This window comes from Hippopotamus amphibius, chromosome 7 (assembly GCF_030028045.1).
Source record: "Hippopotamus amphibius kiboko isolate mHipAmp2 chromosome 7, mHipAmp2.hap2, whole genome shotgun sequence".
NCBI classification, from domain to species: domain Eukaryota; kingdom Metazoa; phylum Chordata; class Mammalia; order Artiodactyla; family Hippopotamidae; genus Hippopotamus; species Hippopotamus amphibius.
This window is the reverse complement of record NC_080192.1, coordinates 101,925,337-101,950,154: the sequence shown is the minus strand read 5'-3', so window position 1 is coordinate 101,950,154 and position 24,818 is coordinate 101,925,337. Positions and strand designations below refer to the sequence as shown.

The 24,818-nt window shown below is 36.6% G+C and overlaps 1 protein-coding gene across 3 annotated transcripts in view; it reads left to right on the top strand.

Moving 5' to 3' along the window:
- The window catches only part of CCDC85A (coiled-coil domain containing 85A), a 202,635-nt gene extending 196,567 nt beyond the window's left edge, over nt 1–6,068 (top strand). For all 3 annotated transcript variants that reach the window (XM_057740444.1, XM_057740443.1, XM_057740442.1), the window contains one exon: nt 4,386–6,068. In XM_057740444.1, the coding sequence (XP_057596427.1) occupies nt 4,386–4,475 (90 nt within the window). In that variant the 3' untranslated portion in view covers nt 4,476–6,068. The remainder of the gene's footprint in view (nt 1–4,385) is intronic.
- The last annotated feature ends 18,750 nt before the right edge of the window (nt 6,069–24,818 follow it).

Here is a 24,818-nt window from a genome sequence, read left to right as displayed (position 1 = left end):
ATTCTGAAGTTACCTTGCTCAAATGTTCTCTAATGAACAGTGAAATCAGGTGTATACCCAGATTTTCTCTGAGGACAAGGTCTTTCCACTTTCCCAAGTGTAGTTAATCTAGGCACTTCCATTTTCTTTCCTCAAGAATCAACATCAATGTATCTTATAGCAGAGAACATCTCCATTGTGCTTAATGCCAGAATTTCTGTAAAAAAAAAAAAAAAAAAAGGCAGGACTGTCTCTTGTCTCTTTTTTTTTTTAATAAGATTTTTAGATATTAGAAAATTTATTTCTTAGTATAGAAGAGACCCACTAATGAATTGGATCTTGATTAGTTTTACATTGATTTTTGTTTGCCTATATTTCCAAAAATCCTTCAAGAGGACACACACAGTGGTGGTGTTGATTTCAGACAGCCAAAAGCTTGCACACTTTGTTTACCTTCAGAAATTCCATAGGGCATCTTTTCTAACTGTCCACTTTTGTCTTTGATCACAGAAATTTGAGAAAAAATGTAAGGTAGTTCAAATCTGATTATTACACTCATATTTGGAAACTATTTAAAAGCCAAGAGAAAAAGGCATTGATTTAAAATATTTGTGTCACCATTGTAAGTTACATCAACATCAAAAACACATAGCTCAGACAGCTTCCTCCACAAGAGGGCAGACAGCAGAATCAAGCAATATCAGCAGTATTTCATCTTGTGGAACTGAAAATCACAGCCACAGAAAGATAGAGAAAATGAAAAGGCAGAAGACTTTGTACCAGATGAAGGGACAAGATAAAACACCAGAAAAACAACTAAATGAAGAGGAGATAGGCACCCTTCCAGAAAGAGAATTCAGAATAATGATGGTGAAGATGATCCAGGACTTTGAAAAAAGACTGGATGCAAAGATTGAAAAGTTGCAAGAAAAGTTTACCAAAGACCTAGAAGAATTAAAGAACAAACAAACAGAGATATGAAACACAATAACTGAAATGAAAAATACACTAGAAGGAACCAATAGCAGATTAACTGAGGCAGAAGGGCGAATAAGTGAGCTGGAAGACAGAATGGTGATAATCACTGATGCAGAAAAGAATAAAAAGAAAAAAGAATGAAAAGAACTGAAGACAGTCTAACATACCTCTGGGACAATGTTAAATGCACCAACATTTGCATTATATGGGTCCCAGGAGGAGAAGAGAGAGAGAAAGGACCCGAGAAGATACTGGAAGAGATTATAGTTGAAAACTTCCCTAACATGGGAAAGGAAAGAGCTACCCAAGTGCAGGAAGTGCAGAGAGTCCCAGGCAAGATAAACCCAAGGAGAAACATGCCAAGACATATAGTAGTCAAATTGACAAAAATTAAAGACAGAGAAAAGTTATTAAAAGCAACAAGGGAAAAATGACAGATGATATACAAGGGAACTCCCATCAGGTTAACAGCTGATTTCTCAGCAGAAACTCTGCAAGCCAGAAGGGAGTGGCATGATATATTTCAAGTGATGACAGGGAAGAACCTACAACCAAGAACACTCTACCCAGCAAGGATCTCATTCAGATTCGATGGAGAAATCAAACGCTTCACAGGCAAGCAACAGCTAAGAGAATTCAGCACCACCAAACCAGCCCTACAACAAATGCTAAAGGAACTTCTCTAAGCAGGAAACATAAGAGAAGAAAAGGGCCTACAAAAACAAACACAAAACAATTAAGAAAATGGTAATAGGAACATACATATCAATAATTACCTTGAATGTAAATGGACTAAATGCCCCAGCCAAAAGACACAGACTGGCTGAATGGATACAAAAACAAGACCCATATATATGCTGTCTACAAGAGACCCACTTCAGACCTCGGCACACACACAGACTGAAAGTGAAGGGATGGAAAAAGATATTCCACACAAATGAAAATCAAAAGAAAGCTGGAGTAGTGATACTCAGATAAAATAGACTTTAAAAAATGTTACAAGAGACAAGAAAGGACACTACATAAAGACTGAGGGATCAATCCAAGAAGAAGAGATAACAATTATAAATATATATGCACCCAAAATAGGAGCACCTCAATACATAAGGCAAATGCTAACAACTATGAAAGAGGAAATTGACAGTAACACAATCATAGTGGGGGACTTTAACACCCCACTGACACCAATGGACAGATCATCCACACAGAAAATTAATAAGGAAACACAAGCTTTAAATGACACAATAAATCATCTTGATTTAATAGATATCTACAGGACATTACATCCAAAAACAGCAGATTACACATTCTTCTCCAGTGCACATGGAACATTCTCCAGGATAGATCACATTTTGGGTCATAAATCAAGCCTTGGTAAATTCAAGGAAACAAAACAAAAGAAAACAAAAATACACATAGCGAATATTGGGGAAAAAAGAAAAATACAGATTGTGGGACAGTTTCATAGTTTCTAAGAAATAACTTACATAAGATTATGAAACCTATTAAGAGGAACTATGTGCTTTTACAGTAACTTTAGAGAAATGTAAAGCTTTCTCATGATATGAGAGCCGTTAAAAGACTCAGAACTTAATAGTTTAATCCCAGTCTCTGGTATTCTTTCTGGAGATAAGTTGTTAACATCTATACAATGGAAAGACTATTCTTCACAGCACCATCATGTTGACTAGTAAGCATGAAGTACTTTTATTCTCTTCCCAAGCTATACCACAAAAATAAACTTTATATAAAACAAAGTTTAAGGAATAGTAAATCTGTCTTTTTCTAGTAATGGTTTTATCTTAGGTTTGTCTGCTTGGCTCTTGTCAGTTCCCTGAGAACAGCTGAAATACCTGACTGGTCATCTCAGCCACCATCTCAGATACCCACCTGTTCTGTTGTTTCAGTTAACAAGTCACTGCTCTGTGTCTGCCTTAGTATCCTTGGCTTATTTCAGAGTTCTGTCTTCTCTGAATTTCCTTTCACCACATAGTAATTTCAGGGTTAAGGCCTACTGCATTCTACATTTGAATACTTGAAGAGGGGTTGCACTTTTGAGTTGTAATCCTCTAATGTGTTATGTCCCTAATCATTTGAGTCTATCCTCTCCTTCTAAACAAGACATCAAAGCGTTTTGAGTAGATGTACTTGTGTATACCATTTAAGGGCTGGAAAGGCAAAGCCCATAGCATTCCTTGGCTTCCTGATTCAGAATTTGTGCCTTTTCAATCAGTTTATTGAGAAATGACACTTTCCTACCCTTGGGTACAGCTTGAGCCATCCATTGCTATATCATTCCTTTCCAAATATTAGGACCATAACTGCAACTCCCTTCAAATATGACAGAATATCTCTGCCACATACCGGTGCCTGCTAAAACATAAAGACTAATAGTTCCATGGGCTTCGAAATGAAGGTAGAGAGAACCCTACATTCTTATGTATTACTGTGGATAGTACTGGGCTTCCCTGGAGCATCTGCTCTTTTTAAAAGAGAAAGCAAAGAAACACATCTGTGAGTAATTAATAAGTCAACTGGTTTGTGTTCATGTTAGAGCAATGTAAATTTTTGTGGAATTAATCAATCTGATCATAATCCAATAGTGAAACACTCTGAGGGTTATGACTGTTACTGTGTGTGTGTTTCCTAATTAACATTAGTATATTGGTATGTCATTGTTGGATCCAGTGGTTTTACTTACTGTTAATCTCACCTTTTGCTACTGTCCCTTTAAAGAGCCCAATTTTTAACATATTGTATCTATATTAGTTACTCTTGAATTTATTATTTTCCCTGCATCTGGCTGCTTTCTGTTGTGGTAATCTGAGATATCAAACTGTTGGGTAGCTAAGATTTATGGTAACTGAGGCCCCCACTTTGCAGGGGAAACTGGGGGAATCTACTAGTGATGTTAAGGCTACCAGCTTAGGACTTTAAACCACTAAGGACCATGAAGGAGCTTCTGTTCTTAGCGATTTAACATTTTGGTCTCCCTCATTTTAGATGTATGATATAGGAACCAGGATGATTTTGCTCATGTGTTCTTAATTCTGGCTACACATTAGAACCAAGCTGAAAGCTCAAAAAAAAATAGATGACCATACCTGTTTAAGAGAAACTCCCAGTGCGCAGCCAGAGTTGAGGACCAGTCTCATAACGAGTGTAAGCTGGAATGTCATTCTTTAATTCTGAGCCTGGTTTCTAACAAAGTGCAGTAGTCCCATCTATTGAGCAGTGCTTATGATTTAGAAACTTGCATCACATTTCATTTTGTGTTTGAGCTCATTCATGTGACTATTTTGTCTCGTGTCTTATATTGCTCTTTGTCCCTCTCACAGATTTCCCCCTTAAAAAAAACCAAAAAACACACGTGTCTTTGTGGAAGAGAACAGTTAAGATGCTTACTTTCTTTTCTTTTTCTTTTTAAGGTTGTATGGAGGAAACTTGGAGATGCTGCAGGTTCGTGTCCTGGAATTAGGCAACATTTGTCTGGAAACCAGTACAAAGGACCCATGTGAGAAGCGCACTCTTTCAAACATGACATCACCACTGCCAGAGAGAAGAAAAGAGTGGATTTCCACAAACCAGGACTCATGGAATAACATGGAGTGATTGTACATTGCACATATTTTCCCTCTAAAATATTTAGTATAACTGAAGTTGTATTTTATGTCTCTCACTTCAGTGTTCACAACAGTCAATCTCAAACAAGGTAGCTTTGAAAATCGCCATTTTGGTACCAATATTTTCATTAGAACTAAAATGTTTTTGACTCTTCAGATCTAAGATTGTAATTGGGGAACCTGCATGATTGGAAGACTCCAGTAGAGCCTCAGTGGTTTTGATAGAATTGAATCATTGCATATAATGGTGGGAGTGTTCTACCATGTTGTTCAAGATAAGAGGTGGTTTCCAGCTTCCCAAGTTGGAGAGTTGGTCACCTATTATATTTTAGTTAATAAAATACTAGTTCCTGATGCATAATTAATTTGAATGCAAGATAAGATTAGGTTTCTGGGATTTTGTTTTGACTTTTGAGGTGCTAAAAATACCACATAAATTTTCCTTACCAGCTAGAAGGGAAGACTTTGTCAAGTGCTTATCAGAGAGTACCATTTATTTCTATTGATCACAGTAAGTATATCTTTTCTTTTCATCTTAATGTATTGTCCATGAAGACACATCTTGGGGACATATCAACCTCCATCTTCAGTGTATTCATTAATGTTAATATTAACAATTTCAATTAAAGAACAAGCAAACAATTTTTCTAAGTGTTTCCAGCTGTGAAATGTCAATTTCTACAATTTAGTTTCTAGACATGCTGTCATACTTAATAAACTTTCTGTAAACTTTAAAATACTGCACTGCATTTATGAAAAAAGCTTTCTTAGCCTACAGCAGCTATCTAACGTTTCATGAAACTATCGCATGTCCTTCATTATTGAAGCTAAAAGCTCTTGTTCAGATTGCTTGAGGTTTGAAAAGGAGGTGTGCTAGCTTTGCTTAGTTTTCCTTATTTTTGGTATATACATATATATAAAATAGACTGTGTGTATTGGAAATGCTATGATAGGTATTTTGTGTTTATCCAAATGCAATGATAGTTTCTTGTATGAATGTGCAAGAGGCCTGTGACCGAATGCTAAGTTTATATTGTAGTTTAAGATTATAAAAAGTAGGAATGCAACAATTCCCAGTTTTCAGATTTATTCCAAATTACTCAGATTTGATTCATAGCAGATATTCTGTTGTTCTTGTTTTTAAACTGGCTCATTACACGTTACACATTTTTGAATGTTATTGTGATGAAAAAGCAGCCCTCTGTTCTCAGAAAATATTTATGAATTAGTTTGCTATAGAATTATCTAATTATCATAATTGGGTTACCATTTAAGCTTTTCTTTTAAAATGTTATATATTTTAAGAATATTATTACTCTATAAAAGAAAATTGCTTGCTATATTTACACCTTATCTTGAAAAGCTTTCATGCTTAAATTGTTGTATTCCTACACTCTGAAGACATTTAAAACAAGTTTTTGTGCCTGCAGTAGAGCCTGCAGAAGCTGATACGAGGAACACTGGTCTTTTGACAAAATACTTGTGTAAATTTTGATACTGTATTAAAACTATTTTTTTAAAGTTCTGCATAAAATTGAGTATCAAGTATATGTGTTCATCTTAGCAATGATAATAAATTATTTAATCTCAGTGTTTTTTTGTCCCTCAAAATGTTTTTCCTAAATTGAGGCAATTTCTAATAGTCACTAAATATCATATTGCTCTTGTGTAATGACAGTAATAAAAGTAATACAGATCATTCACTGTCTTAAATATAAAACAAAGGCATATTTAAACATGCTCTTAATGAGGGATTTGATATTGAGATTCCTCAATTCACTATTTTCTAGTATAATGTAGTTAAAAATTTAGACTAAATATTTAAAAGTTATCTTTCACTTGTTCTTTTAATTCATATAGATTAAGATTAAACTTCAATTATTATTAAAACATTAGTAATCACAAGGAGATATACTAGAGGGGAAATATTAAATGGAAAACTCAGCCTCTGTATTGAAGAAGCTTATACATTACTGGGGAAAGACAATATACACATATGACCAAGATGCAGATTAGAAAACACACACACACACACACACACACACACATGCTCAAATAGAGAACTTCTTGGAAATCACTCATACGACTGTGGAACAAGGCTTCCTACACTTAGCATTAGTCTGTACTTTAAATGACCTAGTAGCTGGACAGCCCAGGGCCTGAATCTTGCTACTGCCCAATATGTTTATCAATAAAAGTGAGTGGCACCCTTCTCTTACATGACCAGTTTATGATCTCTTTTTCCCTGGAACAAAGGTTAATTTACATATCATGTCAGTCTATCAAAATCTAAGCTTTGTAAATTAATGCCTTATAGGGCTTCCCTGGTGGTGCAATGGTTAAGAATCTGCCTGCCAGTGCAGGGGACATGGGTTCGAGCCCTGGGCCAGGAAGATCCCACATGCTGCGGAGCAACTAAGCCCATGTGCCTAGAGCCCATGTTCCGCAATAAAAGAAGCCACCGCAATGAGAAGCCCACACACCACAATGAAGGGTAGCCCCCACTCACTGCAACTAGAGAAAGCCCATACAAAGCAACAAAGATCCAATGCAGCCATTAAATAAATTTAAAAAAATAAACGATTTATAACTTTCTAGCACATGCTCAAGGCACTATAGAAAATTTAGATCATATGTGACATCCAGCAAAATGCTGACAGTCTTAATTGGGATGACTGTTCTATAGTTCAACAAACTTAATGAATGCCTATCACTACCATGAGTAAACACGTTTTGATGCCTCACTCAGGATGCTGACTGTACAAAAAAATACATGGAACTGTAGTATCTTAAATACCAGCAGGAGCTTCCTTTATCCTTGCAATGTAGATAAATTTGCCTCAAACATCCATTTTCATGATCTTGAGGAAGTGCTAAGTTTCCTAGTGACTTCTACTCATTTCTAGAGTTTTAACTCTATTGTAAGTTCCTGTTGCCTCACCTTCACCTCAAGTGCAACTGATTCTCCGTTATAAACCTTGTCACTCATTCTTAGAAACGATCTGCCTACTCCAAGCTGGCTTATCAAAGTAAAATTCCCAACAAACTCAAGACACTTCTATGAGGAATTCATATATTGACTTCTAAAAGAAAAATTCTCCATCTCATTACACAATTAAAGGACAATATATCAGATTGAACCATATGAGATTGCCAATATTTGACCATCTTTGGGTTATAAAAACACATGGTATAACTACGTATGATTAAGAGAGTTTTGGTGGGAATAAACACAATAGAAGTAAGCGTCAGGAGATTGGGCTAGAGCAATATAAAGTATGCTTTACTAAGTACAACACTGAATAAAGGCCTTTGGCATAGTGAGGCTGACTCTGGGGCAGCAAGTTCAGCATATGACTCTAGCTCTGTGCATTTGAACTTAATCTCATTGAGCCTCAGTGTCCTGATGTGCTGAATGGAGATAACATCTAACTTGTCGAGTTATTTTAAGATTCTTAGTAGCCTTCCTAGTTCTAAAGTTCATTGATCATGACAGTCCACGAGAAACAATGGCGAGTCCTTTAAAACATAGGCGTCTAGACTCATGAGCTGTGGCAATTTATACCATTAGGCTGGAGGAAGGAACCACATCAGCACAAAGGGACTGTCTAGCACATAGAGAGATTCTAGCTGCACATATGTACTTTCAAGCCTACCACAGGCCTTGTCATGACCAGTCACAGATTGTGATTTTGGAAATGGAGAAAAAGGACATTTATCTGATTCTCACATAGGAACAGTATATTTGAAAAACAATTTCCACAACTATTTAATTCTGTAGTTTTTCATGTCACCGCAGAAATGTTTGAGAATACTTTCACGTCAAAATGGCAGAATGAGTACATGCTGCAGCTCCCACCTCTTGCCTTGAACCCTGAAAACGACTGAAAAGATAATAAACTTCTAATTCCAGTAGAACATAAAAAATAGCGTATTCTATGGACCCTGAATTATGATGAATTCTTGAAAGAAGGGAAACAAACAGTATCTTGTTGAAGAATGGATCCAAAGTTCAAAACACACGATGGACGGTATTGTTTAAAAAGGAGGCGCGGCTACAAGGATGTTCCAAACAAGGAAGAGTTTGATACACGCATTGCATGTGATCCTGGGATAATGGACAATAGTCAGGCATTTTGACTCCTGCATATAACCTCTCCCTCCCTGGGTCAGGAAGAGAACAAAAGAGATAATTACTCCCAGGCCAGAATAGAGAGGAAGCATAATTCAATCAGAGTCGCAGTGCAAAGTCTTTGGATTGGTAACACCCAGAGGAAGAGGGACACTCTTTGCTTTAGCTAATGATACACCCTGCCTAGAAGTCTGTCCCACCATCTCCTTTGCACTTAGGCTGAAGTATCTCCCAAACCCAGCATCCTGACCTCTTCTTGAAGCAACTGGTAAAATAAACACAGCAGGCTAACAAGGAAATTTCAATACTAAGATGAGTATACAACCAAACACTAGCCAACATTTCTCTCACTTTCTTCCATTTCCTTCATCCTTCCTTCCTCCTCTTTCCTAGTTGTTTTTTTAATTGCCCTATTTTATAAGTTTAAATGTTAAAGCTACCTCAAAACCGTATGGAAGTAAGGATAAATTACAAGTGAAGTATAGCCTCATTTCATTGAAATTTAAAAATGTCTCTTTAAAACACAAGATCCTCTCAATTTTGCGGAAATATTTCTGAGTTTTGATGCCGAAGTTATAATTCCATTTGGTCTTATTACCAAAAAGGCTTTCATTTCCTACCCCAGGACCTTTAGTTTTTTAGATCCTGTTCTAAAGTAATAGCATACAATATACAACATCATAATTGCCATGGCAACAACAGATTCATATGCTAATAAGGAATGCAGTTTTATAGAAGCACAAAGGGTCTGAAATTGGCCTTTGATTCTATGGGCCACTGTTGGGTATGGGCCAAGCTGCATGAGCTTAATATAGCATTAAACAAAATCTGTTTTCCCTTTGCACAAATTTGGGTTAGGGAGGAATGGGTTTCTGACAGTCTGGATAACAGTCTCTAGCATTTTGTTTCATTTTATTTTTTTAACCATCACCATTCCTCAGGCTCAGTCTAGCTCTGCCACTCAATAGTGAACACATTGATTGGCTACCCAAGATTCATTTTTCTCTTTTTCCTGAGACAGTTCTCCTTTGCTTTAGAAAGACTGCTCTTCTACACTGCCCAAGAGAATCAGGAGAAGTTGTTTCCAACTCCATAGCTGAATCTTGATTATTCTAAAGCCTAAACTCAAAGTCTGTCTTGGTAATCTCATCCTACTTGCTAGTAATTGGTTCAGGAAGCCAATCTTCAGCCAATCAGCACACAGCATTCCTATGGCCCAAATGTGGCAACATGACCTAACAAGGCTCCTCTAAGTTCTTGGGGAAGAAATTTTATTTCATGGGTAGGGAAGAGGTTTATTTTCTCCTGTTAGATGTATAAGGAAGAGTTGTCTGTTGCATGCAGCCCTACTGACTGTCATTGAGAAGTCATCCTGAGGAGAAAGCATACCTACAAGAAAGGGTAGCACCAAGAAAACTGTGGAAAAAGGGAGCTGAAACATTGATTATACCTTGTCCAGAGCCTACCCTGCTTCTGGACTCTCAAAGAGATTGAAATCTTCCTTACTGTTTTTGATTTGGGATTCTGTTACTGACTAATATTGTACACTTTAAATGTTATGAATTGAATACCTGGTCTCCCGTTGTAGAAAACTGCAGGATAAATATTCTATGATGATGGCTTAGTTGTATTGAGAACAAGGAGTGTGTTCAAACAACTGATTCCTCTAACTACTGCCACAAAAGAGAGATTCTATGTTATCTTTATGTAGTAGAAGAAAAATAAATTAGCAAGAAGGGAGATCAAGATGGTGGAGTAAGAGGATGTGGAGCTTATCTCCCCCAACAGACACATCAAAAATACATCTACATGTGGAACAATTCTCATGAAAAACTAACTGGAAACTGGCAGAAAGGCTCCTATTTGGGTAGGATGGAAAGAAAAGCACTGGGTCAGAATCTGTGCTCCGGGAGGGGACCAAGAGGAAAAGGGAGATTGCATAGACAGACACTCATCCTGGGGAGTGAGTGGATTGAGCCACAGACTGGATATCCCAGTCCTGGGGGCCTACGTACAGGAGACAAGCTCATTTGGCTGACTGGAAAAGCATTGGGATGGATAGACTGGAGAAGTCTAGACTCTACATCTGAGGAGTGTGCAGGTGTTGGTTTGACCCCAGGCATGGTGGAGAAAGGTCCCTAGCCCAAGCCAAGTGGATACTCCGGCCCTGCCCTGCCCACTCCATGCTATAGATCTGGGATGGCCACAACAGGGGAAAAAGTGCAACCATGGGCTATGACATCTGAGCAGAGCCCCAGATGCCCATACAGGCAGACTACAGGATCTCTGTAAGCACACAAGCTCTACTTGCTTCAGCACTCCCCTTCTTTGGGGCAAAGGTCCCAGTGTGGGGAGAAGGAAAAACACACAATTAAAGGCAACAGAGCTTGCCTGAGCCCAACTCTCAGGTCTTTTATTCCAGCAACTTGGGAGAAGACCAGCACCCCTGACAGGGCAGTGATGGCCACTGAGCAGAAAGGAAGTCCCGCCTCACATCCCATCCCTCCCAGACTCTAGTTTCTCCATCAAAAGCATCCCCTGTCAAGGTGATAGCTGCCAGCAGTCCCTAAGGAAAGACATGACTGGCATCCACATCAAATTCAGCCCTATCACCAAAGGCATTGAGCACAAGCAGTTTCCATAGGTACACTTCCACATAAGAACACCCCTTCAAGACCAAAGTAGGTAACTGTTTCACCTAAATTCATAGAGATAGAGAAAGTTAAGTAAAATGAAAACAGAGAAGAACTCTCAATTGAAAGAGCAAGAGAAAACTTCTGAAAAAATAATGAAATAGAAATAAGCAATTTACCAGACAGATAATTCAAAATATTGGTAATAAGGCTAACTGAATGAAGGAAGAAGATTGATCTAAACAGATCATTTTTAATAAGGAACTAGAAATTATAAGGAAGCAGCAAACAGAAATTCAACATCTGAGATAAAAAACATGCTAGGAAAAATGAATAGCAGACTAAATGACACAGAAGAATGCATAAGTGATCTGGAAGACAGAATAATGGAAATCACCCAATCAGAACAGCTGACAAACAAATGAAAAAATATGAGTACAACATATGAGATCTCTGAGATAACATCAAATGTGGCAACATTTGCATTATAGGGGTTCCAGAAGGAAAAGAGAGAAAAGAAGGGTTTCAAAGAACTATTTGAAGAAATTATGGCTGAAAATTTCCCAAACCTCTTAAGGAAATAAATATCCAGGTATAAAAAGTACAGAGGGTCCCAATAAAGATGAACCCAGAGAGACCTACTAAGACATATCATAATTAAAATGGCAAACGTTAAAGATAAAAAGAGAATTCTAAAAGCAGAAAGAGAAAAGGTCATATACAAGGGAATCCCCGTAAGGCTATTAGCTGATTTCTCTACAGAAACTTTACAGGCCAGAAGGGAGTGCACAACATATTAAAGGTCCTAAAAGGGAAAAACCTGCAACTCAGGATATTCTACCCAAAAAGATTATTATTTAGAATAGAAGGAAAGATAAAGAACTTTTCAGACAAGCAAAAACTAAAAGAATTCAGCCATACTAAACCTATCCTAAAAGGAATACTGAAGGGTCTTCTTCAAATAGAAAAGAAGAAGGACTTCCTTGGTGGTCCAGTGGTTAAGACTCTGTGCTCCCAGTTCAGGAGGTCTGGGTTTGATCCCTGGTCAGGGAAGTAGATCCTGCATGCCGCAACTAAAAGATCCCAAATGCCACAACTAAAAGATCCCACGCACCACAACGAAGATCCCACGCACCACAACGAAGATCCCACGCACCACAATGAAGATCCCACACACCACAAAGAAGATACAGTGCAGCCAAATAAAATAATACATAAACATTAAAAAATGAAAAGAAAAGAAGAATCTAAAGGAAAAGGAAAATCCCAATATGAAAGGCAAATATATTGTAAGGACTGAAGATCATTTAAATAAGCCAGTATGTGAATTAAAAATAGTCAAAAAATTATAAAAGTGTTCATAACTACAATAAAAAGAGAAAGGATATGCATTAAGATGTAAAATAGATCAAAATCACAAAATGTGTGGGAGGGGAGTATAAAAATGTAGATCTTTCAGGATGTTTTAAATTGAATGACTATCAATTTACAGCTAATAGATATAGTTATGGGTCAACATTCTTGAACTCCATGGTAACCACAAATGAAAAATATACAATAAATTTATAAAAACCAAAAAGACAGGAACTCAAGCATACTACAAAAGAAAACTATCACACCACAAAAGGAATAAACACGAAAAAAATGAAGAAAGAAGAACTACAAAAACAACTAAAAAACAAGGATCACAATGGCAGTAAGTACATACCTATCAATAATTACTTTAAATAACAAAGGACTAAACAATCCAATGAAAACAGTGAATGGCAAGTTAGATTAAAAAAAAAACCCATAATATGTTGCCTATGAGAGACTCACTTCAGGGCAAAAGACAGACTACAGTGAGGGGATGGAAAAAGATTTCTTGCAAATGGAAATGACAAGAAAGTGGGGATAGCAATACTCATATCAGACAAAATAAATTTTAAAACAAAGGCCATAGAGAAAGACAAAGGACATTATATAATGATAAAGGTATCAATTCATTGAGAATCTTACACTTGTTAATCTTTATGCACTAAATTAGAGGCGCACATAAATACATAAAGCAAATACTAACAAAGGGAGAAACTGACAATAATACAGTAATAGTAAGAGACTTTTAACACTGCAATGACATCAATGGACAGATCATCCTGACAGAAAATCAATAAGGCAGCAGAACTCCTAAATGACAAAATAGACCAGCTGGAGTTAATTGATGTCTATAGAACATTACATCCCCAAACAGGAGGTACACATCATTTTCAAGTGTGCATGGAACGATCTCTAGGAAAGACCACATACTAGGTCAAAAGACAAGGCTCAGGAAATTTAAGAGGACAGAAATAGTTTCAAACATCATTTCTGACCACAACATTTGAAACTAGAAGTCAACAGAAAAAAAAAAATGGGAAAAGAATGAACACTAAACAACAAGCTACCAAAAAGCCAATGGGTCAGTGATGAAATCAAAAAAGAAATTAGAAAATACTTTGGGCAAAGGAAAATGAAAATACAACTTTACAGAATCTATGAGATGCAGCAAAAGCAGTTGTAAGAGGTTCATAGCAATATAGGCCTTCCTGAAGAAACAAGAAAAATCTTAAATAACAACTGAATCCATTACCTAAAGTAGTTAGAAAATCAAGAACCAATAAAGCCCAAAGTCAGCAGAAGGAAGGAAATAATAAAGATCAGAGGGGAAATAAATAAAACAAAGATCAAAAAACAATAGAAACAATCAATAAAAGCAAGAGCTGGTTTTCTGAAGAGATAAAGTCAATAAATCTTTAGCCAGGCTCACCAGGAAGGAAAGACAGGATGCAAATAAAATAAGAAACAAAAGAGGAGAAATAACAATCCATAACATAGAAAAAAAAAATCCTAATGAAACACTACCAACAGTTATATGCCAACAAATTGGACAACCTAGAAGAAAAAGACAAGTTTCCAGCTTGCCAAAACCAAATCAAGAAGCAACAGACAATTTGAACAAAACAGTCTCTAGAAGTAAAATAGAATCTGTAAAAAAACACTCTCACACATACACACACAAATACCACCCAGGATAAAAGAGTCCAGGACCAGAGGGCTTCACTGGGGAATTCTAGCAAACATACAAAGAACTTGTACCTATCCTTCTAAAACTATTCTGAAAAACTGAAGAGGGAACACTCATAAATTCATTCTATGAGGTTACTATCATCCTGATATCAACACTAGACAAAGAAACTACAAAAAAAGAAAATGACAGCCCAATATCTTTGATGAATATAGATGCAAAAATCCTTGAAATTTTAGAAAAATGAATCCAACAATACATAAAAAGGGTCATACACCATGATCAAGTTGGACTCATTTCAGTCTCACAAGATATTCAACATATGCAAATCAACATGATACACCACATTAACAAAAGGAAAGACAAAACTCACCTGATCATCTCAACAGATGCAGAAAAAACATTTGACAAAATCTGACATCTATTCATGACAAAAACTCTCACCAAAGTGGATATAGAGGGAACAAATCTCACATAGTAAAGGCCATTTTTGACAAACCCATAGCTAATATCATACTCAAGTGTGAAAAAGCTGAAAGCATTTCTGCTAAACTTAAGAACGTGACAAGGATGCCTATTCTCACAACTTCATTCAACATAGTATAGGAAGTCTTAGCCACAGCAATCAGACAATGAAAGAAAGTTATCCAGATTGGAAGGGAAGAGGTAAAACTGTCAGATGACACAGTACTCTATATAGAGAACCCTAAAGTCACCACCCAAAAACTATTAGAATAAATTCAGCAAGGTAGCAGGATGCAAGATTAATGTACAGAAATATATTGCATTTCTTTACACTAATGAAATGTCAAAAAGAGAAAGTTTTAAAAATTCCATTTAAAATTGCATTAAAAAAATAAAATACCTTGGAACAAAATTAACCAAAGAGGTGAAAGATCTATACACTGAAAACATTGATAAAGAAAACTGAAGATGACTTAAAGAAATGGAAAGACTTCCCATACTCTTGCATTGGAAGAATTAATATTGTTAAAATGGCCATACTACCCAAATCAATCTATGAATTTAATGCAATCCCTATCAAAATATCAATGATATTTTTCTCAGAACTAGAACAAATACTTCCAAAATTCATATGGAACCACAAAGACTGAGAACTGTCAAAGCAATCCCAAGAAAAAAGAAAGCGGGAGGTATAACCCTTCCAGACTTCAGATTATACTGCAAAGCTACAGTAACCAAAATAGTGATACTGGCACAAAAACACACACATAGATCAATGGAAGATAACAGAGAGCCTAGAAATAAACACATGCACCTACAGTCAATTAATCTATGACAAAGGAGGCAAGAATATACAATGAAGAAAAGATGGTCTCTTCAATAAATACTGTTGTGAAAGCTGGGCATCTACATGTAAATCAATGAACACTCCCTTACACCATATACACAAACTCAAAATGGTTTATAGACCTAAAAATGAGACATAACATCATAAAACTCATAAAAGAGAACATAGGCAAAACATTCTCTGACATAAATCATAGTAATATTTTCTTAGATCAGTCTCCTACAGCAAAAGAAATAAAAGCAAAAATAAACAAATGGGGCTTAATCAAATTTAAAAGCCTTTGCACAGCAAAGGAAACCATCAACAAAATGCAAAGACAACATATGCAATGGGAGAAAATATTTGAAAATGATGCAACTGACAAAGGATTAGGATCCAAAATATCAAAACAGCTCATTCAACTCAATATCAATCAATAAATAAACAACCCAATCAAGAAATGGACAGAAAACTTAAATAGATATTTTTTCCAAGGAAGACATACAGACAGCTAACAGGCACATGGAATGATTCTCAGCATCACTAATTTTTAGAGAAATTCAAATCAAAATCACCATGAGGTATCACCTCACTCCAGTCAGAATGGCCATCATCAAAAAGTCTACAAATAACAAATGCGGAAAAGGTATGGAGGAAAGAGTACCCTTATACACTGTTGATAGGAATGTAAATTGGTGCAGCTACTATGGAAAATGGTAAGGAGGTTCCTTAAAAAAGTAAAAATAGAGCTACCATATGATCCAGCAATACCACTCCTGTGCATAGATCTGAAAAAAAATTAAAACTCTAATTCAAAAAGATACATTTCCCCCAATGTTTATAGCAGCATTGTTTACAATAATTAGGATATGGAAACAACCCAAGTGCCCACCGGTAAATGATTGGCTTAAGAAGAACTGGTATATAAATATACAATGGAATATTACTCAGCCACATAAAAGAGTAAAATATTGCCATTTTCAGCAACATGGATAGACCTAGAGAATATTGTGCTTATTGAAATAGAGAAAGACAAATACTATAAGATATCACTGATATGTGGAATCTCAAAAATACAAATGAATCTATATATAAAATAGAATCACTGACAAGAGAACAAATTTATGGTTACCAAAGGGGAGGGGGGAGATGAACAAATTAGGAGTATAGGATTAAGAGATACAAGCTACTATATATACAATATATAAGTAACAAGAATTTACCATGTAGCGTAGGGAATTATATCCAATATCTTATAACCTATAATGGAATACACTATGCAAAAAAAGAATCACTATACTGTACACCTGAGACTAATACAATACTGTAAGTCAACCATAATTCAATGAAGAAAAAATAACCCAATCATTAAATGTGCAGAAGACCTAAGTTGACAGTTTCCAGAGAATGCATACAGATGGCTAACAGGCACATGAAAAGATGCTCAACATCACTAATTATTAGAAAAAGGCAAATCAAGACAACAATCAACTATCACCTCACATTTATCAGAATGGCCATTATCAAAAAGTATATAACAAATGTTGGTGAAGATGTGGAGAAATGAGAACGCTTGCACACTGTTTGTGGGAATTTAAATTGGTGCGGCCATAATTGAAACAGTATGGAGGTTTCTCAAGAAAGTAAAAATAGAGCTACCATCTGATCCAGCAATTCCACTCCTGGGTATATGTCCAGAAAATATGAAAACGCTAATTTGAAAAGATACTTGTACCCCAAAGTTCATAGCAGCACTATTTACAACAGCCAAGACATGAAAGAAACCCAAGGGCCCATTAACAGACATTTGGATTAAGATGTGGTACATACATACATACATACACAATGGTATATTATTCAGCCATAAAAAGAATGAAATATTTCCATTTGTGGCAACATGCATGGACTTAGAGAATATTATGCTTAGGATGCTTAGTGAAATAAAACAGTGACAAATTCTGTATGATATCACTTATATGTGGAATCTCAGAAATACAAATAAATGTATATGTACATTCTATACATAGAATATAGAGTTTCATTGATATAGAAAACAAACTTATGGTTACCAAACAGGAGAGGAAGTGGGGAGAGGCTAGATGGGGGTATGGGATTAACAAAGTACTATGTATAAAATTGATAAGCAACAAAGGTTTACTGAATAGCACAGGATATTAGAGCCATTATCTTGTGATAACCTATAATGGAGTATAATCTGCAAAAATACTGAATTACTATGCTGTACACCTGAAAGTGTCAACTATACTTTGATTTAAAAAAGTTACAAGTGGAGCTTCATGGCCTTCCTCTTTCCTTTTGCTTGTTTATTTTCATCTGTTTTGTCACTCCTCTCCTGACCCCTCCATCCTCTAATCCATCTGAGAGGAAAAATAAAACAGGGCTGAGGCAGAATCTCAACAGTAAAAGAAGACTGCTTCTAGCAACGGAGTAGGGAGAGTGAGAAGCAGTATTTCAGACCCAACTATGCTGGGGGCTGAGAAGTGGGGGAGGGAAGATGGACGGACCAGGATGGTGGATGAGAGAGGGCGCCTGGGAAGAAAGTGAAGGAATCCTAGGAGTTTTAGAGTTTCCAAGAACAAAAGTGCACCAGAGATTGTTAATAAAACTCTGGATTTGAAGTTTTCCCAATTATAAAATATTTCAAAGATTTAGTGAAAAAATGTTTTAACAAATGCTGACATTTTTCTAATATTTGATTCACTCTTAACAGAAAACATTTTTTAAAGTCTCTTTTGAACTCCCTTCCTTATTCATCTCCTTCTCCCCATTCTAGAGGCAAAATCTGCTCCAGAACTGGTATGTGTCCTTTCCACTCATAGATTTATAACACACATATGTTCATACATATAGAAAATTATTCTTGAGTTTTATGCACTTACATAAATGTCATCCTACAACTTTTTCATTCAACATTTGACATATGTACATATTAATTCATGAGGACCTAACTCATATTTTTAAATTGCTGCATAATTTTTCATTGTAAGAATTTATTACCCAAAGTTAATTATTTTAGATTTTGATAGTAAAATAATCTATAGTAGCAAAATAAACAATGCTTAATGAAAACCTCTTTGTGCACCTGTGCCAGCCTTTCTAGAGTATATACTTAGAAGTGGAATAACTTGTTTTCAGGGTGTGAATGTCTTCAACTACAAGATATTGCCAGATTGTCCTCTGAGTGGCTATGTCTACTTATCAATAGAGCATCCAATAGATTTAGTTTCCCATGTACTTAACATTTGGTACATATGACCTTTTATAGTTTTTGCTGATCTGATTAGGTACAAAATAATATCTCATTGTGGTTATACTCTGCTTTATCCCTACTGTCAGCGAGATTAACCATAATAATGTTTATTGGTTTGTACGTTTTCCTCTTGAAGTCCATGTACTTTAACCATTTGTCTACTAGGTTGTTTTTAAGTTTTTAGAGATTTGCATATTCTGCTCATTAAGTCTTTGAGGGTTTTATGTATTGCACACATCTTCTCTAATTATTTTCATTGTATTATTTTTTATAGAGAAGCTTTTAGTATTTACGTAGTAAAAATCTTAGTATTCCCTTATGACTTTTGCTTTTTCGCATTTTAAGAAAATCTTCTTAAGGAGATTGGCCAAGATGGTGGAGTAGAAAAACCCTGAGCTCACCTGCTCTCACAAGCACACCAAAACCACATATTTGCAGAACAACTATCGATGAAAAAGACCAGAACCTACCAGAAAAGATTTTGTACAATTAAAGATATAAAGAAGGAACCACAATAAAATAGGTTGGAGGAGCAGAGTCATGATACTCAAGTCCCAAATCCCCAGGGTGGGTGACTCACAAAATGGTAGAATATCTACAATTGCAGAGGTTTGCCTAAAGGAGTGAGAGATCTGAGCCCCACTTTGGGTTCCTGCCCTGTGAGGAAGAGATCTCAGAGCATTTGGCTTTGAAGTCCAGTGGGCTTACTTTTAAGAGTCCCAGGGGGCTGGAGAAAAAAGATACTTTATTCATAGGCAAAACCTCACACACTCAGGAACCCAGAGCACAGGCAGTAATTTGATTAGAACCTGGGTCAGACCTACCTGCTTATCTTAGAGAGTCTCCTGGAGAGGCAGGAGGCAACTGAGCTCACCCTGGGGCCATAGACACTGGTGGCTGCTATTTTGGGGAGCTTGTTCTACCACATGGACACTGTTGCTAGTGAGTGCCATTTTAGAGTACTCCCTCTAGCTTATTGCCTCAGAAACAGCCCTGCCCTGGACCAACAGCCCATAGGTGCCAGTGCTGAGATGCCTCAGGTCAAACTAACTGGGCATGGACCCAGCCCCACCTACCAGCAGACAGGCTGCCTTAAGACTCTCTGAGTCCAAAGTCACCCTGGGAAACAGCTCTACCCACAAAAGGGCCCTGGACACAGCCACATACAACAGTGTGTAAGCACTGGACCATAAATCTCTAGAGACTTCCAGTCAGACACTTTGGGACCCAGCTCTACCCACCAGTGCATAGGCACCAAGCCCCAGAATCATATGGGTCCTGGCCCTGACCTTCAGGAAGCCTGCTCTAGCCTTGGGCCCAGGCTTGCATACCAGTGGACAGACACCAGCTGCGAGAAAACTACAGCCCTGCAGCTCTCCCACCAGCAGGCCAGACCCTGCCCTATGACCTACTGGGCTTTGCCCTGTCTACCAGCAGGCCAATATAAGCTTCGAGACACCACAGATCATGCAGCCAGCTGTTTCAGGAACCAGCCCCACTCACAAAATGATCTGACACCAGCTCTGGGACCCCTGTGCTCTGCAACCAGACCCTAGAACCTGGTTCTTCCTGCCAGTTGGCTGGCACCAGCCCCAGGACTGGCTTCACCCACCAATGTGTGGGCAACAGTGCTAGGATCCCCTGGATTATGACTTCACCCACAAGTAACCTAACACTAGCTCCAGGGATCCTGGGGTTCCACAGTCAGCTGCCACCTGACCAGTCCCACCAACCAGCAACCAGCAGCCTTCCCACAGGTAGGACCTGGCAACCAACCAGATTGGAGGCCAACAAGGCTTACCATACTGCCCATATAGTCTTTCACAATAAACAGACCCACAAGCCTTTATAGGGGGAACCCCTAGAGCATATAACTCTGGTGATGAGGGCAGTGTGCTGCTGGAACCCATAGGATATCTCCTATAAAAAGCCGCTTCTCCAAAGTTGAGAAACCAACCTACCAGATAAAAAACAAGAATTTAGGCAAAATGAGGTTACAGAGGAACGTATCCCACATGAAGGAACAATATAAAATCCCAAAAGAAGAATTAAGTGAAATGGAGATAGGCAATCTACCCAAGAAGCAGTTTAGGGTAGTGACTGTAAAGATATAAAAGAACATGGGAGTAGAATGGACTCACAGAGATAGAAATGAAAAGTACACTAGAAGGAATTAACAGTAGACTTAAGTTATACAGACAAGTGGTCAGTGAGCTGGAAGAAAGTAGTAGAAATCACTGATACTAAACAAAAGAGAAAAGTGAAAAGAAATGAATACAGTTTAGAAGACCTTTAGGACAACATCAAGCACACTAATACATGAATTATAGAGGTCCTAGAAGGAAAATAACAAGAGAAAGGGGCTGAGAATATAGTTGAAGACATAATAACTGAAAACTTCCCTGACCTGGGAAAGCAAACAGACATCCAAGTCCAGGAAATGTGAAGAATCCAAAAGAGGAACCCACCAAGACCTATTGTGATCAAAATGGCAAAAATTAAAAATAAAGAGAATACTAATAGCAGCAAGGGAAAAGCAACATGTTTTGTACAAGGGAACTCCCATAAGGCTATCAGCTGACTTTTCAGCAGAAACCACAAGCCAGAAGGGAGTGGGACAGCATATTGAAAGTGATCAATGAAATAAACCTATAACCAAGAGTGCTCTCTACCTGGCAAATCTCTCAGATTTGACTGAGAGAACCAAAGCTTTACAAACAAGCAAAAGATAGGAGTTCAGCACCACCTAACCAGCTTTACAAGATATGTTAAAGAACTTCTCTAAGAGAAAAAGAAAAAGGCACAAAGCTAGTAGGAAGGTTAAAAGACAAAATAGTAAAATCAATCTATACCCACAATAAGCAGTTAAGGGATACACAAAACAATTAGATGTAAAACATGATATCAGAAACAGTAATTGTGAGGGGATGAGACTGCAAATGCAGGGCTGTTAGAATGCATTTGAAATTAAAGAGACCAGCAACTTAAAAAATCATATATATACACACATATATGCATATATATACATATGAACAATCCTATATTTTATATAATCATATATAATATATTATATATATATATATATAATATATATATATGAGATACCTCATGGTAACTGAAAACCAAAGATGTATAACAGATCATACACACACCAAACTAAAAGGAATCTGAACATAAAGACAGTCATCCAATCACAAGAGAACAAAAGAAAGAACCTACTAAAAAAGACCTACACAACAACCCTAAAGCAATTAACAAAATGGCAATAAGAACAAACATATCAATAATTACTTTAAATATAAATGACTAAAGGCTCCAATCAAAAGACATAGAGTAGTTGAATGGACACAAAAACAAGACCCATATATATGCTGCCTACAACAGACTCACTTCATAGCTAAAGACACACAGAGACTGAAAGTAAGAAGATGGAAAAAGGTATTTCAGGCAAATGGAGATCAAAAACCACAGAAGCAATACTTATGTCAGACAAAATAGACTTTAAAATAAAGAGTGTTATAAGAGACAAAGAAGTACACTACATAATGATCAAAGGATCAATCCAAGAAGATATAACTGTAAATATATATACATCCAACATAAGAGCACCTAAATATGTTAGGCAAATATTAATGGACATAAAAGGAGAAAGACAGAAGCAAAAAAATAGTAGGGGACTTTAACACCCCATTTACATCAGTGGACAGATTATCCAGACAGAAAATCGATAAGGAAACATTGGCCTTAAATGACATATTAGACTAGATAAACTTAATATATATATATATATATATAGAGAGAGAGAGAGAGAGAGATACATAGATAGATAAAACATTCCATCCAAAATTAGCAGAATATACATTCATTTCAAATGCACATAGAGTATTCTCCAGGATAGATCACATGCTAGGCCACAAAGGAAGACTCAGTAAATTTAACACATTATTGACTGGAGACTTATCGATATGTTTTTAGAGAGTAATATAATTAACATCACCATGTGAAGTTGTTAGAGCTTAAAATTGATCAAGGGTACATTATACAACTTATGATTGTTGTTATCATTCACATTTTGCTCTGTTAGGTTTTTGTTCCAACCTTGTGTATATTATAAATGCAAGTTTATTACTGTAAAATTTTCAAAAATGATGTGCAGTGAAATTTTGAGTGAAGAATTTTTCAATGAATTTTATGCAGATACTTTCTCTGATTGTCCAAGTGACCTATATGCTAGTGTCTCAGAAGATGATAATTCTTCAGAATATAGTTCTGATTCAGACAATGTGACCAACAAAAAGACAAAAAACCTTAGTGACTGATTCTGACACAGAAAGTGAAAACAAAACTCATGGTGCTGGAGAATGCTCCTTTGTTTCTACAGAAGAGTGGATTGAAGACAACACTTCATGAAAATTAGAAGGCTTTACAGGTGTGTCAGGTGTAACTATTGAATGTAATAACCCATAAAGTGCTAGGGAAATAATAGAATTAATTTTTGGTAACAACTTTTTCAAGTTGGTCACTTCTCAAACAAACTTGTATCACCAACAGAATGAAAAAATCATATAAAAAGTATGATAAGGCTTTAAAATGGACTGATGTAACCAATAGTGACATGAAGAAGTTTCTTGGATTAATAGTTTTGATGGGTCAAATAAGAAAGTCACATTGGAAAGAAAGAATACTGGTTGACTGATCCCTTACTTGAAACACCTATACTTCCAAAGATTATGACAAGAAGGTTCAAACAAACAATGACATTTCTTTAATGATAATGCAGAAACTCCACTTCCTGTAGACAGAATTTCAAAAGTTAAACCTCTTTTGGATTATTTTCTACCAAAATCTCAGTCAATCTATATACCCAAACAAGAGTTATCACTTGAGGGAATAAGTGGAGAGGAAGCCTTAGATTCAAAATCTATAATCCCAGAGAATGTACAAAATATGGAATTTTGGTCAGCATGGTTGGTGAAAGTGAAACTGGATATATATGCAAACCTGAGGTTTACATGGGGGAAGGAAATAAACTGCAAGAAACAATATTATCAGTTCTACAACCTTATCTTGGTTCACGGCACCATATTTACCAATACAATTATTACAACAGTGTGTCCACATCTGAAATATTGAACTATGTTTGTAGGACCATAAGAGAAAACTGTGGTCTACCAAACCAATTAAAGGAGAAATCTAAAAATCTACAGAGGGGAGAAATGGTATTCTTATGGAAGCGAGAAGTGATTCTTCTTATATGGAAAGGCAACAGGATAGTCTGCATTATGACAACTATTCATGATGCCTCCATAGCATCTACAAGAAAGGAAGAAAGGAGGACTGGCCATCAGATAAAACTATAGGCCACTTCTATATTAGAGTATAATAAATATGTGCAAGGAGCTGATCAATCTGATCTATATCTGGCAAACTTCAATATCCTCTGGAAAACTCAAAAATGGCATAAGAAAGTGGGTTTCTATTTGAGTAATTGCAGTTTATTCAATGCATTTAAAATTTATTGTAGCCTTAATGCACAGAATAAAATGACTTACAAGCAATTTTTGTTAGCAGTAGCTAGAGAATGGGTAATTGACCATTCCGGTGAATGCAGTGGTAGTCCCTCACCTGGTCCTTCTTGTGGCATTTCTAAAAGAGCCCCACACAAAGACTCACCTTGTTGACTATCAGGTAAAATAAAAGAACATATTCTAGAGGAAATAACACCCACAGGACTGAAAAAAAAATGCTGCCAGAAAGTGTAGAGTTTGCCCTTCCAGGGGGAAGTGCAGTGAAACACAGTATATTTGTAATAGATGTTCTGTTCTTCTGTTCAGAGGTGCCTGCTATACTGCCTATCACACTCTAATG